This window comes from Lithobates pipiens, unplaced genomic scaffold (genome assembly GCF_037356315.1).
Source record: "Lithobates pipiens isolate NorthernLeopardFrog02 unplaced genomic scaffold, aLitPip1_a1.2 Scaffold_18, whole genome shotgun sequence".
In the NCBI taxonomy this organism is placed as follows: Eukaryota; Metazoa; Chordata; class Amphibia; order Anura; family Ranidae; genus Lithobates; species Lithobates pipiens.
The window spans coordinates 345634608-345655876 of record NW_027507758.1 but is presented as its reverse complement, the minus strand read 5'-3'; the positions used below and the strand labels follow the sequence as shown (position 1 = coordinate 345655876).

The window sequence follows — 21269 nt, the reverse complement described above, 5'->3', positions numbered from 1 at the left end:
AGGAAGCATAAGGGCTCCTGGGCTCCCTGATGACCCCTGACCTCTTCAGTTCAGCCAATTGTTCTCAAAGATCTTCCAGATCACACAAAGGAATCCGCCTGGCTCTTTCACAAAAGGGCTTATCTTCAGTTATCAGAACTCGATGTTGAGCACTCCAGGCACAGCCTACATCAAAGTATTTCTTGGAGAACATTTTCTTCCATCTGTCTATCTGAGCTTTGATCTTCTCTTCCCATCCGGAAGGTAGATTTGGGCAGTAGATGATAGTCTCTCTTCCATCTCCCTTTTGGACTAGCTCATCTCCCGTCACTGGGGTGGTGGCACCCACTTTCCCAATTACTATCCTGGACTTTAGTCTGATAGTGAGGTCCTAGTGGGTATGATCCCTGGGACCACCTCTATTCCAATGTCCTCCTATGTTGAATCTGGTCCCATGATAGCTTAACCGTGGCCTTCAGACAAGCTCTCTTGCCCGGCTGCAACACCCTTTCATGGGCATCCAGTCGCCACAGTCTTCCCAACTCTTCCTCGGGGGGCCTTCTTTTCTTGCAACACTCTTTAAAAAGACTTCCGCAGCTGAGGTTACCCTCTGGAGCACCCTCCAAGGCCAGTGGAGTGAGTAGTCTCCGCACCAGATTTGTGTTGGTGCCTATCAAAAAGGAATTTTGGCCTGCCCCAGGAGGTCAGGGCAGACAACTGCCAACGTATTAAAAGTCTCTGGTTTTCCAGCCAAGGCAGTATCAAATGTTATCTTGGTGGGTATGTATCCATCATATGGGCACTTCTGGGTCCCTATGCCCCAAATCTCTAACTCCTCGAGTTTGCACAAAGGGATATGCTTCAAGTACTTGTGTTAGTACAACAACGTCACCTGGGCTCCAGTATCTGGTAAGGCTTGAGTGTAGATACCCTCTACTTGTATCAAGACTATAGGTGAGGGCCCCACTAAGTTCTTTGGCTGGTTCCCAGCAGGTGACTCTATAGTTTGTGCTCCAATCAGCCCCTTTGAAGGCAGTGGAGTTTATCTAACTTTTTCGCTTAGTAAGGTGGGCATTGATTTCTTTCCCCCCATTCTCCCTTCTCTGAGGGTTTTGTTTCTTTTGGAGAAGGGGCAACAGGTGGCTTGTGCCCTCTTTTCTTCTTTGATTCTCTCTTGACTTTGAAGCTCAGTTTTCCCTCCGAACTCTCAGCTAGCTCATTTACTAAGGGTCCATTAAAGTTTCCTGCCAGTTTTGGGAAGAGTAAATTCTGTAAGGCTTTCAGAACCTTCGTGAATAATTGACCAACTAACTGATGCTAGTCTTGGGACACTCAGCCCGAAAGTGTCCACCTTCTCCACACCCGTACCAAGTTTGCTTATTGGCTTATTAATGTCTAGAATGGCCAGTCCCGCCAGTTCAGACTCAGTTCCACTATCCTCATCCGAGAAACATATCTCCACATGAACAGCTCGAGCCACCACTCTCTCTCTATTTCTAGCAATAGAGCTAATTTCTCTCGATCTTTGGCTTTTCTCTTCTAATAGATCCTCCTCTTCTTGTACTTCTCTTATCAGTTCAGGGTCCACCTTGGTTCTCTTCAATAACAACTTTAATGCAATAGGATGGTTTGGCTGGGCCCCTTGCAAAACCCGGTCTAGATAAGCTTGATCAACATCTTTAGGATTAATACCCCTCTTGAGGATAATTTGATGCAATATTCTGTCTCCTCGAGATATGCATTTAGACAAAAGGAGCAGACTTTTGTTGGTGAGTGTGGTTGAATTTGTACATCAGGTCTGCGGTGGTTTCAACCCTCCCAAATACAACATACAGAGCATCAATGTAATCCATGGCAACACACGTTTTCTTTCCCATCCTCAAATTATGGATCACATCAGCCGCTGGGCCTTGAAGGCTCTCACTGAGCCTTTGTCGCTTCACAGCCTCTGAAACACTCCACTCCTTCATGGCTTGAAGGGCTATCTTCATCTTCCTCCACAGGGGCCAGCAACTGCCCTGAGAAAAACATGGGTCTCCAATAGCTCTGCTTGGCATTTCCAGACTTGTTCTTCACTAAGTTATCAACTAGCCGACTCATATCCTTGTAGAAATAGGGGGGGGGGGGCATTGGCCCTTCTCCTAAGCCCTGGACGATGGCTGCCTCTCAGCATGCTTACACCCCACTTTAAGTGGGATCACTATAGCAATCACCCCTGCGGCTAGATGTACCTTCTCCTCCAGAAAGCACACAGGTATCTCTACCTGCCTTTCAAGAGCACTTGATTCAGGTTGTACTCAGCTTCTGTTCCCACAATGTAGTCTCAGTGTCCTGGGGCCAGGGCTCTAACCCATTTTCTAATCTCTCTTGGTATGTTCACTTCCAGAGATCTCCAAACATACCTCCTTTCCATTTGAGCTCCTTGACTTTTGCTCCAAACAGTTGCGGCCACTAAAGCTACATGTATTGTAGCTCTTGTCTAGGTTGACTAGGGCCAGCTGCATATGGCTTCTCAGACAAGCCCTCAAATATAGCATGACCCCCTTGGGGACTGCTTGGATTTACCTGCTCATCTGCACCACCATGACCCTGGGAACATTCCAACCTACCTAACACCACCTTAAAGTAATACGTCAAACCACTCACTATATTTAGATTCTATTAACATTTACTGGACAACTCAAGGAAGATCTTTGTTACACAGAGGAGGTAATAGATCAATTAAACTTTGGATAACAGTCCTGTTCAGTAGAGGAATTCCTAAACAATAATGCAAGTTAAGACAAGTTGGAAATAACAGTATATTATATACATGTATGTACAATGAAGTACACCTTGCACATGACCTGAAAGAATAAGCAAGAGTTAAGCATTAATCCTGGCAAGACTTCTAAAGGGAAAACTCAGGCCGGCCTATTTAACTTTTAATTCTAATGAGAGATCAATTAAACAAGAATGGTATGAGGGCCAGAGTTACATAGTTGGTAAGGTAGAATAAAGACAATAGTCCATCCAGTTCAACCTATGTTGGTGTACATGTGTCAGTGTCGATCATTATTCCCCATATCCCTTTATATTTATATTATATTTATGTTCACTAAGATGCATATCCAGAAGGCTTTTAAAAATAGCAATACTCTCAATGGATGCCGCCATTTGTGGAAGAGTTCTACATCCTTATCGCCCTAACAGTGAAAAAACCCCTGCGCAGCTTTAGGTTAAACCTCTTCTTCTCCAATCTCATTGTGTGGCTCCATGTCCTCCTACACTCACTGACACTGAATAGCTTTTCTCTTATGCTGGGATCACCATTAAGGTATTTGTAAATTGCTATCATATTCCCTCTCAAGTGTCTCTAATGAGAATAAATTTAGTGCTTGTAGTCATTCCTCGTGATTGAGGTCCTCCAATCCCTGTATTGATTATTTTGCCCTTCTTTTGACTCTCTCCAGCTCCAGCACATCCATTCTGAGGACTGGTGCCCAGAACTGCATGGGATACTCCAGATGTGGCCTAACCAGAGTTTTATAAAGTGTCAGGATTATAGTTTTATCTCTGGAGTATTTCCCCTTTTTCATCCATGCTTTGGTAGCTACAGCTTTATATTGCATGCTATTGCTCAGTCTGTCATCTACTAGGACCCCCAGATGTTTCTCCATCCTTGATTCCCCCAGAGATACTCCCCCTAGTGAGTATTTTGTGTTTGTTTTTTTAGCCCCCAAGTGCATTACCTTACATTTCTCCACATTAAACCTCATTTGCCATCTAGTTTTCCAATCCATTATTTTGTTCAGGTCTTTTTGTAAAATTGCTATATCTTGCTGTGAAGTTATGCCCTGCTTATTTGTGTGTTGTCTGCAAAAACTGAGATTGAGCTATTTATCCCATTCTCTATATCATTTATGAATAAATTAAACAGAATTGGTCCCAAGACGGAGCTTTGGGGTACCCCACTTACCATTCCAGACCAGTCTGAGTACACGTTATTTATCACTATACCACAAATACTCCAACAACAGGGTGGTGTGGGCTCAACCCCAGCTGCCCCCCCCCCCCCACTGGGACACTAGAATGGTTAACCCTATATAGTGTCTAATAGACTGGTCTACCAATCTAATTCATTGAGTGGGACTGTTGGGGTTGAGCCCATATCCACCCTGTTGTTGGAGTATTTGTGGTATGTTGATCAGTGGAGGTCTCCCCCACTAGGAAATGGTCAAACCTTGTAGGACCTAACTCTGTGATTTTGTCATACAGTTATTTATCACTACTCTTTGTAAGTACCCCTGTAACCAGTTTTCTATCCAATAACAAACCTAAGGCCGCGTACACACGGGCGGACTGTTCGCCCAACCTTGTCCGCTGAACAGTGTTTGGGCGGACAGTCCGCTCGTGTGTGGGCTTTCAGCGGACAGTTTCAGCGGACAGTTGGACGGACAAAGTCTTTCGGAAATTCCGAAAAACTGTCCGCTGAAACTGTGTTTGAGCGAACAGTCCGCCCGTGTGTGGGCCTGTCCGCTGTACTTTCGAAATGAGCGGACTGTTCCCGCTCGGAAAGTCCGCCCATTTCGAGCGCGTGTACAGGTAGGCGGGGCCCGCGAAGGAGACGTCGCGGGCTCCGCCGCCTGGAATGGGCTTAAAGGGGAACCCCAACGCCGAAAAAAATCGGCGTGGGGGTTCCCCCAAAGTCCACACCAGACCCTTGTCCGAGCACGCTACCCGGCCGGCCAGGAAAGGGGGGCGAGCGAGCGCGCCCCCCCTCCTGAGCCGTACCAGGCCGCGTGCCCTCAACATGGGGGGTGCCTTGGGGAAGGGGGGGCCGCGCGGCCCTCCCACCCCAAAGCACCTTGTCCCCATGTTGATGAGGACAAGGGCCTCTTCCCGACAACCCTGGCCGTTGGTTGTCGGGGTCTGCGGGCGGGGGGCTTATCGGAATCCGGGAGCCCCCTTTAAGAAGGGGGCCCCCGGATACCGGCCCCCCACCCTATGTGAATGAGTATGGGGTACAATGTACCCCTACCCATTCACCTGTGAAATAAAGTACAAAAAAAAACACAACACAGGGGAAAAAATATTTTATTGCACAGCTCCGGGGGTCTTCCGTTTTCGGGGGTCTTCTCGCCGGACTCCTCCGCTATGTGTGTGTAGCTCTTTTGCTAGCGGAGGAGTCCGGCTTTCTTCCTCCCCGCCGCCGGCCTCTTCTCCCGACTTCGGGGGTCTTGTCCCCCTCTTCGGTTCTTCTGCCGGGCCACCGCGCCTTCTTGTAGCTCTTTTGCAGGCGGTGGCCCGGTCTTCTGTCGCCGCTGCCTTACGTTCTTCTGTCGCCGCCTTCGGTTCTTCTGCCGGGCCACCGCGCCTTCTTATAGCTCTTTTACAGGCGGTGGCCCGGTCTTCTGTCGCCGTTGTCGCTGTCGCCGCCTTCCGTTCTTGTTCTTCTTCTTGTTCTTCTTCTTCTTCTCCAGGCGATGTTGACACGTCGCTCCCTCCGGCCGGAATGCCAGGGACACGCTCCGCTGCCACTTATATAGTGACAATGGGGCGGTGTCACATGGTATATGTCACATGGGTTGGTCACATGGTGACCCCGCCCCCTTACGATGTCATAGTCCCCATGTGACATCAACCCATGTGACCAACCCATGTGACATATACCATGTGACCCCGCCCCATTGTCACTATATAAGTGACCGCACAGCGCGGCTCTGGCATTCCGGCTGGAGGGAGCGACGTGTCAACATCGCCTGGAGAAGAAGAAGAAGAACAAGAAGAAGAAGAACAAGAACGGAAGGCGGCGACAGCGACAGCGGCGACAGAAGACCGGGCCACCGCCTGTAAAAGAGCTACAAGAAGGCGCGGTGGCCCGGCAGAAGAACCGAAGAGGGGGACAGAAGAACGGAAGGCAGCGGCGACAGAAGACCGGGCCACCGCCTGCAAAAGAGCTACAAGAAGGCGCGGTGGCCCGGCAGAAGAACCGAAGAGGGGGACAAGACCCCCGAAGTCGGGAGAAGAGGCCGGCGGCGGGGAGGAAGAAAGCCGGACTCCTCCGCTAGCAAAAGAGCTACACACACATAGCGGAGGAGTCCGGCGAGAAGACCCCCGAAGACGGAAGACCCCCGGAGCTGTGCAATAAAATATTTTTTCCCCTGTGTTGTGTTTTTTTTTGTACTTTATTTCACAGGTGAATGGGTAGGGGTACATTGTACCCCATACTCATTCACATAGGGTGGGGGGCCGGTATCCGGGGGCCCCCTTCTTAAAGGTGGCTCCCGGATTCCGATAAGCCCCCCGCCCGCAGACCCCGACAACCAACGGCCAGGGTTGTCGGGAAGAGGCCCTTGTCCTCATCAACATGGGGACAAGGTGCTTTGGGGTGGGGGGGCCGCGCGGCCCCCCCTTCCCCAAGGCACCCCCCATGTTGAGGGCACGCGGCCTGGTACGGCTCAGGAGGGGGGGCGCGCTCGCTCGCCCCCCTTTCCTGGCCGGCCGGGTAGCGTGCTCGGACAAGGGTCTGGTGTGGACTTTGGGGGAACCCCCACGCCGATTTTTTTCGGCGTTGGGGTTCCTCTTTAAGCCCATTCCAGGCGGCGGAGCCCGCGACGTCTCCTTCGCGGGCCCCGCCTACCTGTACACGCGCTCGAAATGGGCGGATTTGCCTCCGCCTTACGTGGGCGAGTCCGTTCATTTCAAAAGTTGAGCGGACTGTTTGGCAAACAGTTCGTTGAAACAGTCCGCTCGTGTGTGGGCAAGTCCGCTCATGCAAATTTTGAGCGGACTGTTTGCCGAAACTGTTTGACGAACAAGGTTGGGCAAACAGTCCGCGCGTGTGTACGCGGCCTTATGGTCTGTGAAAACAGACCTCAGCTTGTAGATTAAGCATCTATGGGGAACTGTATTGAATGCTTTTGCAAAATCCAGATACACCACATCCACAGGCCTCCCCCTATCTAGATGGCAGCTCACTTCCCCGTAGAATGTTAACAGATTGGTATGGCAAGAATGACCCTTTGTAAACCCATGCTGGTTACCAGTAATGATACTGTTATCTTCAGAACATTCTTGAATATAGTCCCTTATCATCCCCTCCAATAATTTACCTACTATTGATGTTAGGTTGACTGGGCTGTAGTTTCCAGGAATATGTCTGCACTTTTTTAAATACTGGTACAACGTTGGCTTTTCTCCAATCGGCTAGTAACAATCCTGTCAGTATGCTGTCCACAAAGATTAGGAATAATGGTCTGGCTATAACACGATGTAAGCCATCTGGTCCTGGTGATTTATTTGTGTTCAGCTTATCTCTTCTTTCCTTGACTCCGGCCTCTGTTAGCCACAAGGTTACATCCTGTGATATTTTACTAACAATACTGTTGTGGTCAGTATACCCCTCCTTTTCCTGTGTAAAAACTGAGGAGAAGAAAGTATTTAGCACAGTTGCCTTCTCTGTGTCATCTGTAACCATCCTCCCATCACCGTCTTTTATGTGGGCACTGTGCTCTGATCTCGCTTTTTTACTGTTAATATAATCTAAAAAATTCCTTGGGATTTATTTTACTCTCCTCTGCTGTGCGTCTCTCGTAGTCTTTTTGCCATTCTGATTGCGTTCTTACATTTCTTATTGCATTCCTTGTAGTTTTGGATTGTTGATAAAGCCCCCTCTGCTTTATATTTTTTAAAGGCCATTTTTTCTCTTTTATAAGACTTTTTACATTACGATTTAGCCACCCAGGTTTAACCTTCACTCTCCTCTATATTTATTCCCCATTGAAATGCACTGTGCAATACCTTTGTTTAATATGTTCCTAAAGCATTCCCATTTTTCTTCCGTGTTCAATGTTTCTAGGATTTGGTTCCAATTGATGTCTAGTAGTATTGAACGCAGTTCAGAAAAGTTCTCCTTTTGAAATTTAGAGTTGTTGTGCTATCCTCATGCTTCCTTTTCCAAAGGAGTTATGCCAAATGTGATCATTATGTGAACGCTAAATCCCAAGTTGTCCTGTACTGCCACATTTGAGATCAGACTTGGGTCGTTCGTAATTAAAATATCTAGCAATACCATTTACTTTTTCTCTTTGGCATTCTACCCACACGGATTCCACCCCGTGTTTGGCAGCCAGTCGTGTGAACTGTCAAACTGAATTTTTGTTATTCCCACAAAGTCTATGTTTACCTCGTGTAATAGTAGCTCCAGTACCTCTATTTTGTTAGCTAGGCTCTTGGCATTTGTGTATATGCCTCTCAGTGTTGTATGAGTGCATGTTAATTTCTCCTTATATTTTCTCAGACTTTGTTCTTGGTTTGTCCACTCATTCACCCCGGGATTAGATATATGGACTATATCATCACTACAGGCTCCACTATTACCCTCTGTCCTTTTCTCACTTCCGGCTGTCGCTTCCTCTGAACCGTTCCCCCCAACACCTAGTTTAAAACCCCTCCATATTTGTGGCCATCTTTCTTCCCAATAGAGCTGTACCATCCCCATTAAGGTGCAGCTCATCCTTACTAAAGAGCCAGGAATCTGGAACTGTGAACCGAGAAGCTAGCCCAGTTCTCCAGGAACCCCCGAACCCCTCCTTCCTACACCAGTTCCTCAGCCATCTGTTCAGTTCCCTAAGCTCCTTCTGCCTCTCTGGTGTGGCGCAAGGCACAGGTAATAGTTCTGAGAAACAACCATCAGATTAAAAAAAAAAAAACAGGAAACTCCAGTGGGAAAATGCGGATGACCACTATGGTAGAAATAATCTATAACAGTGCCAATAATGTTAAAAGCATAAGAGTTTATTGAAACAATAATCTGGAACCACATAAATCAGTGCATGCAGAGCTCCCCTCTGGCAGATGGAAAATCCAATCAGCTCTGGTGCCTCTCCTGCTAATCCATGCAACTGCGGGATGGTCTGTCTCTACTGCACAGACTCTGTGTCCCCCAACCATAGATTTGGCTTTATCCCTCTGGCCTGACACTCGCCCCTCCTACTGGGTTCTGCTCATTGCAGATGAGGAGTATAGTCAGGTCACTGCATCACCATCCCACAGGGCTGGGATATAGCCTACTGCATGCACAAGGTACTCACACATTGTTGTTAACGCTGATTGGATTTTCCATCTGCCAGAGGGGAGCTCTGCATGCACTAATTTACATCATTGCAGATTATTGTTTCAATAAACTCTTTTATGTTTTTAGCATTATTGGCACTATTATAGATTCTAGCATAGCGGTCATCCACTTTTATCCCCCAGGAGTTTCAATTTAGCGCTTCTTGTTGTGTTTTTTTCTGGTTGTTTTTTTGGCTCTATTTCTAGCACCGCTCCTGGTGCAGAAGCTCCACACAGCTGCTAATGGCTCCCCACATGGTACCACTTACTGTCATCAAGGGACTCTCCGTCTTGGTCTCTTAGCGCCAGAATTGTTTTCTGAGTATATTATTATTTCTGAAAAAACACCTTGGAAGTCCTTTTCTTCAATCCGTTCTCCAAGTCCCTGAAATAATTTTTTAGGACTCTTCCTCTCACTTTGTCATTGGTTCCAAAGTGTGCCATTACAGCTGGGTCCTCCCCAGGCCCACCCAATAATCTGCCCACCTGATTCACCATGTGCCGAACCCGAGCACCCGGTAAACAACATACTGTTCAGCGATCATGGTCTTTATGACAGATTGCCCTCTCTATCCTCCTAATAATTGAGTTCCCTACTACCAGTACCCTTCCAAACTTTCCTTCTTCTCTGCCCCCCTCCTTACCGGAGCTGTCCCTCCCCTGGCAGCTAGGGAAGAGTGCCTGCTCCAGCACTGCTACCCTTGAGCTTATATCCCCAACATCATGCAACTTGGCATATTTGTTGGGGTGTACCAATTCAGGACTAGCCTCCCTAGCATTCTTCCCTCTACCCCCCCCCTTCTAGCTGTCACCCAGCTACCTATCTCTGGCTCCTGTGCCTCCATGTATCCAACCACCTCTACACTGGCCCCTACCAGCACCTACTAGGTAATGTCCAAGCTCCATTCCAGGTTTTGATGCTACGCAGTGCTGCCATCTTGTTTTCTAGATCCAGGATCTGAGCTTCCAGAGAAACAACTAGCTGACATCTTGCACAGCAGTATTTGCTCTTGATTGGTTTAAACAAGGAACAAATGCATGGAGCAGAATGTGTACTGAGTGGCATCACCAATTCTGTTGGATATTTTTACCCTCTATTCTAATGCGGAAAATAACTAAAGACTTGCTATTGGTACTCTACTTTCCTGGCATTAAGGGTATGCCGATTCCCCTCACAGCCCCTCTCAGCACCCCGCGTCACTCTCACCCCCCCGTGCCACTCTCAGCACCCCCTTCACTCTCAGCACCCTCCGTCACTCTCGGCACCCCCTCCCTGTCACTTTTCGGCACTTCGCGTTACTCCCAGCATCCTAAACCACTCCCAGCAACCCACATCAGCACTCTGCGTTACTTTTTAAGCCCCTTCCTCACTTCACAGAACCCCCCTCGTGCCACTTCACAGCACCCTTCATCACTTCACAGCACCCTTCATCACTTTACAGCATCCTGCGACACTTCACAGCATCTCGCTCACTCTCAGCACTCCACGTCACTTCACAGAACCCAGCGTCACTCTCAGCAGTCACTCTCAGCACCCCGCATCACTCTCAGCACCCCACGTCACTCTCAGCACTCTGTGTTACTTCACAGTACCCTTTGTCACTTTAAAGCACTCCTCTTCACTTCACAGCACCCTGCGTCACTCTCCACACCCCACATCACTTCACAGCACTCCCCATTACTTCACAGCACCCTGTGTCACTGTCAGCACCTTGCGTTACACTCAGCACCCCCTCCCTCGACACTTCTGAGCACTCCACGTCACTCCCAGCATCCTACACCACTCTCAGCAGCCCACGTATCTCTCAGCACTCCATGTCATTTCAAAGAACCCATCGTCACTCTCAGCAGTCACTCTCAGCACCCCACGTCACTCTCAGCACCTTACTCTCTATTATGCAAATAATACCTCCAGTTGTTATATTTTGCAAAAATACTCCCAGCACATTAGTTACTGTATTATGTGTCTATGTCAGATGCTGGCTGCCTGCTCCCTGTTTCCTGCACATAGCTGTCCGTGCCTCTGCTCCCCTGTTAGTGTTCTCTCCTTGATCTCCCTCCTCCGGCTGGATCCTCCCCCGGTTCACCTTCCAGATCACCCCCCATTGACCGGTTCTCCTCACCCAATCACAGCTGCCTCTGCCTCCCTGCTCCCCCCATGACCTGCAGAAGCATACCTCTCGATATCCTCTCCTTCGATCAGCTGTCACCCTCCAGGTCCCCACTGCCTCTCCTGATTAGCTTGCATTGGTGGTCTCCCGGGCCCCCCTTCTTACCAATCAGATTGAGCCTGGTCACTTTCTCCTCAGCATCCATAGCCCGTGTGTCTATCTCCATGCCTTTCACAGTGTGTGTCTCTCTCCCCGCCTCTCACAGCTCACACCAAAATTAGCGTGTGCTGTAAATTGCCTCAAGCATTGCTCCTTTTTCTTCTTGCTGGAGGCAATTTACAGCACACACTAATTTTGGTGGTATAAATATGAATGTATAAATAGGAATGAATATTTCTTGCTAAATAATATTTTTTTCTCAAGTTGTTATGCGTAAAAAGTTCACCTTTAAAGACTAAAGCCCTATACACACTATCAGATTTTCTGATGATTTTTTTCCTTCAGATTTACCAAAACCATATAATATAAGGTCAAACCTTAGGAGTTTCAATTTGTATGCAATCAGGCAGGCCCTTGCACTACATGGTTTTGGTAAATCTGAAGACAAAAATCAGCAGAAAATCTGATAATGTGTATGGGGCTTAAGTAGCCACAATTTTAGGCTGTCAGCAGATCCCTTTATCAATTTAGGGGGGCAAAGGGTTCCGGTGAGTGTATTGCCCCTCTGTCTTGAGTGGTACAGAGGGGCATGGAGGAGCACAGGTGAGGTGGCTACAAGTTGGCACTTTGAGTGGAAAGTTATTGGCATAGTGGACACATGGGCCAATTTATTCCTATTTGGGTGGACTTTGTAGCACATACACTTTTTTATAGTGTGTACTTGCACTTTTCTTTGGTTTGCCACATTTATAGGAGTAATGCATAATAATTAGTGTGGATCACACACTGATATATTTATTTCACTGCCATATTTGTTGGCACATATTTGCACATACTTATGTTTTTTACTTTTTGCTCAATGTAGAGCTTTATAGTGCTGTGTTTTGTTAGTCTGCTGGCTTAAACAAAAAAAAAACCTATTTAAAGCACAGGCAACAGTCTTATAATTGTCAGCGGATCGGCCGGTACATTTTCGGCACAGTGCAGAGCAGGGTGAGTCAGTGTATTACTGTATTTTAAACTGTATAGGCACTTATCATTAATGTTTTCCAAAACTATACATGCAAAAGAGGTCGCATTAAGTGATCTAGCAGGACATAATTTTCTGACGAATGTTCCAGTTTAAATAAACATTGTGCATACAAAAGATCCCTGGTTAACACATTTTAGTCGATTCAAAATACAAATATTGCTCAATGATGCAGCTACAATATATAGAGAGAGTTCAAAATGCATGGCATATGATAACAAGTACTTGCTTGCTCCAATTTTAGATACTTCCATACAGTGAAATATTTTATGGGGCATTTTAACAAGTTTGTTCACAAATTATAGTTTATTATTCAACATATGTGTGTCTGGTCTGTCTGTATTTGACTTTGATGCTAGTATAATAACCAATGAAACTCTCAATATCATATGTACATTTCTGTTGAAAAAATGTACTTATTGAAAGTGAGTTACAGCATTTATTTTTTCTGAATAAACTAGGATTTAGGCTTAAACTCTAGATTCTATCTTTGGTTTCTACATTCTTCTTTTAATGTAATATAGGTTGCACCTGAGTCCTCCGTTCTTACTCATATTTCAAGGGTTATTGCTGTGCCACATCATCAATGAACTACACGTATAAGGTATACACATGAGACGCTTGCTATTGTCCAAGGAGAGCTAGTGTTTATAGTATTGTGATGTTGAGTAATGGTCATGAAATGCAGGTAGATTTTACAGATAGAACACAACAGAAAATAAGAAAGAGATCATCTTCAAAAATATTACTTTTTTTGTTAATGTAATAGCATTATAGATATGTCTACACTATACAAATAAAAAATTCCTTAAAAGGAGTTTTCACTTAGAATTATATTTTTTTATTTGTTGTGGTCTTTTGTTGAATCTGAAGTTGTCATACAAAACTGCACAGCTGGCGGCACTTGTTAGCAAAATATGGCAATGCATCATAATAATGAACCTCAAATGGACATTTGGAAACAAAGTGGAATAGAATCCTTCTGTGGGTTACAATGAAAACCCTTATGTCGTGTACACACACGACCAGACTTTCCGGCAGACTAGGTCCGACGGTCTTCCCGACTGACTTTTGTGGAATTCCAATGGACTTTCCGAACGAACGGACTTGGTCACACATCGACAGTCCATTTGAAAGTCCACAGTTTTGAACGTGATGACGTAAACAGGACTAAACAAGCAAGTTCAATAGCCAGTAGCCAATAGCTTCCCTTTTGTCGTATTTGGTCTGTCGGACCAGCACACAGACAAACAGTTTTCCCCGATTTTAGTCCATCAGAATTGAGTCCGTTGGATAGATTTGAAACATGTTCTATTTCTAGGTCCGTTGGATTTATTTTATGAAAAACAATCGGACTAGCCCACACACAATTGGATTGTCCAACAAACTAATATATTCGGACTTAGTCTGCCGAAAAGTCCGGTTGTGTGTACGCTGCATAAATGATCTCCCAAAGAATTCCTAAATTAGATCTCCATGGCTGTTGTCTTTTTGTTGGATTTGGAATTGCAGATGAAAACAATCGGAAAATTCACAGTTGGTGCCACTTACTGGTAAAATGTGTCATTGCATCATAAGAACAACCTTCACCAGCCACTGGAAACCAAGTGGAAAAGGATGTTGCTGTGAGAAAATTAGAATTCCTATATTCGATTTCTCATTGGCTTTGCTTTTTTGGAAACCACCGCAACAATAATTGTTTTCTGATATGCCTTATGTAGTAAACAATAAGTTCGCCTTTAAAAAAAAAAAATTATAAATGCGCATTTTTTGCATGTAGGTTAAAGTGCATTTACAACACTTTTAGGAGCCCTGAAAGCATTGTCCTCGTGATCAGCATTTCAAAAAGTGACAACTTGTACTGGGAACTTCTCCTCGTACTGCTGTAGCACAGAGACAGGGAATCTCTGAGCGTCTGCAGGATCGGCAACAAGTCCCAAGTGGAGGAACTTCTCAACCCAGTCTGCAGGAAACATCCCACCGCTGCCAAATGTGACAGACCGCCTGGCACCCTGCCTGGGTGCCTCCACCAAAAAGTTGCTTCCTCCACTTGGGACAGAAATATTAATCAACAATCTCCCTCAAGAAATCTATGAAGATAAATGAATTCCACTTTTTCAGAACATTGTATGAGTTTTGTCTTATGATGACTTTTCTAGTGGACAGATTGCACAAGTGAAAGCCAAACACCTGAAAGACAGCATGTGCAATGTACTTTATGTATCTAGGGCTATGGGCTTGCTGCTGGATTGTCTGGGGAGGCTCCCTGACTAATGAAAGCTACCTGGGTGCATGGCTGTTGATTAGCTTACTGTTAATTATATCACTGTTTAAATAGGTAACTGTTAGCTGCTAGCTGTTTATTATATGTAATGTAAGGTGTACTGATGATATTACTGTTTAAAGTTTGTATTGTTTAGGATAATGTGATCAAGTTCTTATCTGATTTTGTTTGGTATAAATCTGTGTGAATTTACAATAAAGAGAGTTCCTTTTGGCACCTAAGCTAATATCTTTTAGTTCTTAGGTGCAATTTTCAGCTCTTTGGTGGAGCCACCCAGATGGTTGATGGGCTATTGAGTATTTAATACCTAAAAATCCAGAACGGGTCTTTTTTTGGTGCATATGCAAAGGACCTGATGGCACAAATGTTGGTCTGTAATGCATCAGCTCAAAAAATGTCTCTTGCATATGCCCTTTGATGGGGAATGCTTCTTTGGTAAATGCCTGTACAACTTTATTAAGGAAGACACATGTGGAAAGAGTACTCCTTTGCCCCAGAAAAAGAAAATAAGGTTGCTTTGTTTCTCCAGGCCTCGAGGTCTTCTAAAAGTGCTGGATCCCCAAGTCCTCTAAGTTTGTGAAAAAGTCTACCTCACAATAGTGGGTGTCCCCCACCTGTTAGAGTTGGGGGATTCTATTGGCCTTAGTGGCTATCTGGTCAATGTGCTTTAGATATCTGGGTCTAGAAGGTTATATCCAGGTGCTGCAAAATACAATTTCATTATCTGCCTCCACCCATCTTCATGTTGTCAAACTTTCCCACATCACCACAAAGGTTGGGGGATCTTCACATTACTTCAGTGTAGCTTATCTTACAAATGTCACAGCCATTGTCCCAGAAAAGCAGAAGATTTAAGGTTTTCAACACATTCCTCTTTGTACTAAGGTTCCTTATGGAATCCACCCAGTCCATCATTGCTTTTTTCTATCCAAGAGAACTTCTGGCCTGTGTGGATATCAAGAATGCCTACTTGCAGATCCCCATCTTCCCAACCAGCCAAAGCTACCTGCATTTTGCTGTGGACTAGCATTTCCAAATTTTTGTCTTTCCCTTTGGCTTATAAACCGCACAAATCTTCACCAAGCTGCTATCCTCTGTTCTTGCTCTGCTTTGCTCTTAAGGCATCCCCATAGTGGGATATTCAGACCACCTTCTCAAAAGGAACAGCTGATTCTGTCAGTCAGGGCCCAACAGACTGTATAGACCCAACAAAGATTTGGCTGGATCCTGAATTTACAAAACTGAGTACTGTAAGCATTTCATTACCTGAAATATCTATGCCTGATCTTAGACATGACCATGTCCAAGGTTTTCCTTCACTTTGAAAAAAAACTCTAGTCTCTCCACTCTCACATTCAAACTTTGCAGTCCAGGAGCCTTCCAGCTTTTGGTTTTTTTCATAAGGTCTTGGGCCTAATGGTGTCCCCTTTTGAGACAATTTCTAATGCCAAGTTTTACTCAAGACCATTGCAACTCCACATTCTAGAAATGTAGAAGAAGAGAGCACAGTCTCTGGATTGTCCCATACATTCAGCAGAACTAAGCTTGCCCTTGCGGGGTGTGTCAAATGTTTGGAGAGAGTAGAGACAAAACCCGGGCACAGGAATGTGGAACTAAACTGATATACTGTATCTAATGAACAATAAAATCTATTCACATAAAGTAAACATCTTAGGGCAAACAGAATCTCTACACATCAACAGTGTTAGATAGTCTCAGCATTTGTATTTAGTTGGGAAGCTGTCACACATAAAGCTGGTACTGGCATACTGGACCCACTCAGCTCTAAGTAAGTGGCGTCTGCAGCAGCTGATGGTACACATGGAGAGGAGAAATTTTTGTGGTGAAGGCAATGCATTTCAAAGCTACCATCCTGGTACCAGTATTGTTCATTAAACCTACCAGAAAAATAACACATTCCCATGCCCTGTTTTGTTCTCTGCACTAGCTTGATTCCCCTCTTATGGACCATATGGAATCTATGGACTAATTGCTACCAAGAGGTTTTAGATCTTATTTTGTGACCAACTGTGTATATATAGCATATTTCTATGTCAAGTCTGGCACAGGAATAAGGACAATTATTCCTCTCAATGGTTTGAATGATTCAATGGACACCAGTGTATTAGATTGGGGAGGAGTCCTAGGTACTCTCTCATTACATGGTACTTGTCAGAGGATGCTCCTCAGATCTGGATCAATATTCAGGAACTAGAGAAATTCAGTTATCCCTTCAATGCTGGTCCACTCATTTGCAAGTTTTTTTGTCTGATATTCACTTGGATAAGGCCATTACAGTGGCTAACATTTAAATATCAGGGAGCACCAGAAGTTTAAAGGCTAAAAGATAAGAGGCCCTGATTTGGGCTTGGGCAGAAGTCCACATTTCTGTTTGGACTGCCATGCAAATCCCAGTCTAGAATACAAGAAGGCTGACTTCTTTAGTCTTTAGCATCTGGACTCTGGAGTATGGCCTTTTCACTTTGATGTGTTTCAAGACCTCCGATGCAGGTGGGGGATGCCACTCCAGATCCAGGGACTCTCTAGTCATCACAGTGGTTGCTCTGGTGATGTTGTGTTCTCATTAATATCACCTCTTCAAGGTAAGCTTTGGTTGGCATCCTTAACCTGCAAAGAACCCTTCCTTGTACCCTTTTTTTCACAAGGTGGTTTCTTCTTTTCATTTTAACCAGGAAATTCTCCAAACATCTCTCTCCTGCTCCACAACACAGACAAAGATTTCCCTCTATTGCCTGGATGTGGCATACAAATTGTTTGAGTTTAGCTACAGCATTCTTTTGACATTCTTAAAACCCATACACACTATCAGATTTTCTGCTGATTTTTGTCTTCAGATTTACCAAAACCATATAATATAAGGTCAAACCTTAGGAGTTAAAATTCGTATGCAATCAGGCAGGCCCCTGCACTACATGGTTTTGGTAAATCTGAAGACAAAAAACAGGATGAGGCATAGGTTCATTCTCTCCATTATTTTGATCCACCCTTTCTTTTGCCTGCTAACAAAATTGAGTCATGTTGGGAGCGGGTTATACTGTATTTTTATTATAATTTTGTTTTTTGCTTGCAGCCTTACTCAACATTCTTGAACAACTTTATTCTGTGTCCTTTAGTGTAATCTGAGAAAAGGATTTGACAGTCAAAAATCCTATTTTATTACATATTTTTTAGACCAAGCAAAAAATAACTTATAAATATGTATTCATTTTATCCTTGCCATATATAAACCACCCCATAATGGTCCCATCTATCAAAAATGAGTAAGTATGAATTCTTTTTATGAGCCTCTACTATACAGACCCATTGTTTCATAGAAAACTGTGTTTACTTACCCAATATACAGATGATGATGATTATTGTAGTGTTGATGACACAGTTGCACATCTCCAATTTATATATTTGTGTTTTTTTTTTTTAGGGCGAAAAGGGGGAAAAAGGAGAAACAGGTCTTCCTGGTCTTCATGGCAAAGATGTGAGTATAGCATGAATGGAAATTATTCATAATGTGCTGGAAGGAGTAGATACTTTTGTGTGGAAATACAGATGAGTAGATAATGAAAATCATCTCAAAATCATCTCAATCTGTGAGTAAGCATCATACCAGTACATATGCCCATCAACACCGAGCCAGTTTTCTAAAAGAAGCCACAAAAAAAGGGAAATAATACACTAAAGGTCATTCCATTGGTTAATCAAAACTTAACTAATTGACATATTATGGGAAACTTTCCATTCTTGTAATTATTTGATTAAAAAAATTACAAGATTCTTGTTTGCATTCAAGTTTTTTCTTTTCTTACTATAGTTTTACTGCAGTCAAACATCTAAATACACTGATAAAAAATATATATATGAAGGTGTTGTACCTGCCTAAGAGTGCAACAGGTTTGACAGGGTAAAAGGCCTCATTTTATATGCTGCAATTCAGTAACACCTACAGTGCCACATTTGGCATGTGTCTCTACTCTGGTTGTTCAGCAAACAGCACTGGAAACTGCAGGCCACATTAAACATGGTGATATGCATTTATAAAGTAATTCCAGGGTGTAATTTAAGTGTTACTGGGTGACTTTAGGGGTTTAGGTTAGGGTAAGAAGTTAAAATATAACTAAAAGCAAACTCTTTTTTTTTTTTTTTTTTAACAATAGTGGTAGGAGTTTAGAACCAATGTAAGATTTTTATTTCTGTCTATTGAGTCCCCATTAAGGTTTTTAACTCTCTTTAATTGTACTGATCACCAAGGCATTAAAGTGATGGATAAATACACAATTTTGAATTAAAACCAGAGCACTAATATAAAAGAAATCTTTCAATGGAGACGATGGAGACACTTGTTCCTGTAACAGCTGTCTGAAATGGGTTTTCCATTACATTGGATAGATAACCTCTCATTTCCTGTTGAGTCTACAGAACAGGAAATTTTAAAAAAAGCCCTCTAATGAGACACAGATGGTAAAAAAAGAAATCCCTGTTCCATCTAAAATTACACACAAAAAAGTTTTGGGTTTAGATATACTTTAACCACCTCAATACAGTGCACTTACACCTACTTCCTGACCAGACCAATTTTCAGCTTTCAGCACTCTCACAGTTTGAATGACAATTACTCAGTCATGCAACACTGTACCCATATGAAACTTGCGTCCTTTTTTCCACACAAATAGAGCTTTCTTTTAGTGGTATTTAATCACTAGTGGTTTTTTTTTTTGTGCTATAAATAAAATAAAACGTACATTTTGTGAAAAAAATACCTTTTTTTTTGTTTCTGTCATAAATGTTTGCTAATTAGTAATTTTTCTTCATACATTTTGGCCAAAATTTATACTGCTACATATCTTTGGTAAAAATAACCCACATTAGTATATATTATTTGGTCTTTGTGAAAGTTATAGAGTCTACAAACTATGGTGCCAATCGCTGAAAATTGATCACATCTGATCAGGCCTTCAGTACATCAGGTGTACCTCATTTCTTGAGACACTAACAAGTCAGGAAAGTACAAATACCCCCCAAATGACCCCTTTTTACAAAGTAGACATTCTAAGGTATTAAGTAAGTAGCATAGTGAGTTTTTTTAAGATGTCATTTTTGCCCACAATTCTTTACAAAATGAAGATTTTTTTTATTATTATTATTATTTTTTACAAAATTGTCATATTATCAGGTTATTTCTCACACACAGCATATGCATGCAACAAATTACATTCAACAACACCCCAAAATACATTCTGCTACTCTTCCCGAGTACGGCGATACCACATGTGTGAGACTTTTACACAGCCTGGCCACATACAGAGCACCAACATTGATGTAGTACCTTCAGACGTTCTACGAGCAAAAATGACACATCTCATTTCTCAACCACCTATTACACTTTTGAAGGCTCTGGAGTACCAGGACAATGGAATTTCCCATAAAATGACCCCATTTTGGAAAGCAAACACCCAAACGTATAATCTGTGAAGCATAGTGAGTCTTTTGAACGGTTAATTTCTTTCCAGAAGTTTTTGGAATATGTGGAAAAAAATTAAAACAAATTATTTTTTTACACAAAATTGTCAATTTATAAGATATTTCTAACACATAGCATGTATATAGCAAAAATTACAACCCAAAACACATTCTGCTACTCCTCCCGAGTATGGTGATACCACATGTGTAGGACTTTTACACAGCCTGGCCACATAGAGAGGCCGAACATTGAAGTAGTCCGTTCAGGCATTCTAGGAGCATAAATGGCACATCTCATTTCATTCCTACCTATCACACTTTTGAAGGTCCTGGACCACCAGGACAGTGAAATTACCCACAAAATGACCTGTGACAGGTACTCGGGTACTTTGATGGGCTGTGACAGATACTCGGGTACTCGGATGAACCGTGACAGGTACTCGGGTACTTTGATGGGCTGTGACAGGTACTCGGGTACTCGGATGAACCGTGACAGGTACTCGGGTACTTTGATGGGCTGTGACAGGTACTCGGGTACCCTGATGGACCGTGACAGGTACTCGGGTACTCTGATGGCCTGGTGACAGGTACTCTGATGGCTTGGTGACTGGTATTTGGGTACTCTGAAGGGCGGTGACAGGTACTCATATGGACTGTGACAGGTACTCGGGTACTAAGATGAACTGTGACAGGTACTCAGGTACTCAGATGAACTGTGACAGGTACTCGGGTACTCAGATGGACTGGGGCAGGTACTCGGGTACTCAGATGGACTGGGACAGGTACTCGGTACTCAGATGGGCTGTGACAGGTACTCGAGTACTCTGATGGGCTGTGACAGGTACCCGGGTACTCGGATGGACCGTAACAGGTACCCGGGTACTTTGATGGGCTGTTACAGATACTCGGATACTCGGATGAACCGTGACAGGTACTTGGGTATTTTGATGGGCTGTGACAGGTACTCGGGTACTCTGATGGACCGTAACAGATATTCGGGTACCCTGATGGACCGTGACAGGTACTCGGGTACTTTGATGGGCCGTGACAGGTACTCAGGTACTCTGATGGACCGTGACAGGTACTCGGGTACTCTGATGGGCTGGGACAGGTACTCAGGTACTCTGATGGGCTGTGA

General features: G+C 44.1%; 1 protein-coding gene across 3 annotated transcripts in view; it reads left to right on the top strand.

Annotated features, from left to right (window-relative positions):
* Positions 1-21269, top strand: part of COL19A1 (collagen type XIX alpha 1 chain) — a 1105372-nt gene that overhangs the window by 456766 nt on the left and 627337 nt on the right. For all 3 annotated transcript variants that reach the window (XM_077487416.1, XM_077487415.1, XM_077487417.1), the window contains exon 13: positions 18099-18152. In XM_077487416.1, coding sequence (XP_077343542.1) covers positions 18099-18152 — 54 coding nt within the window. The remainder of the gene's footprint in view (positions 1-18098; positions 18153-21269) is intronic.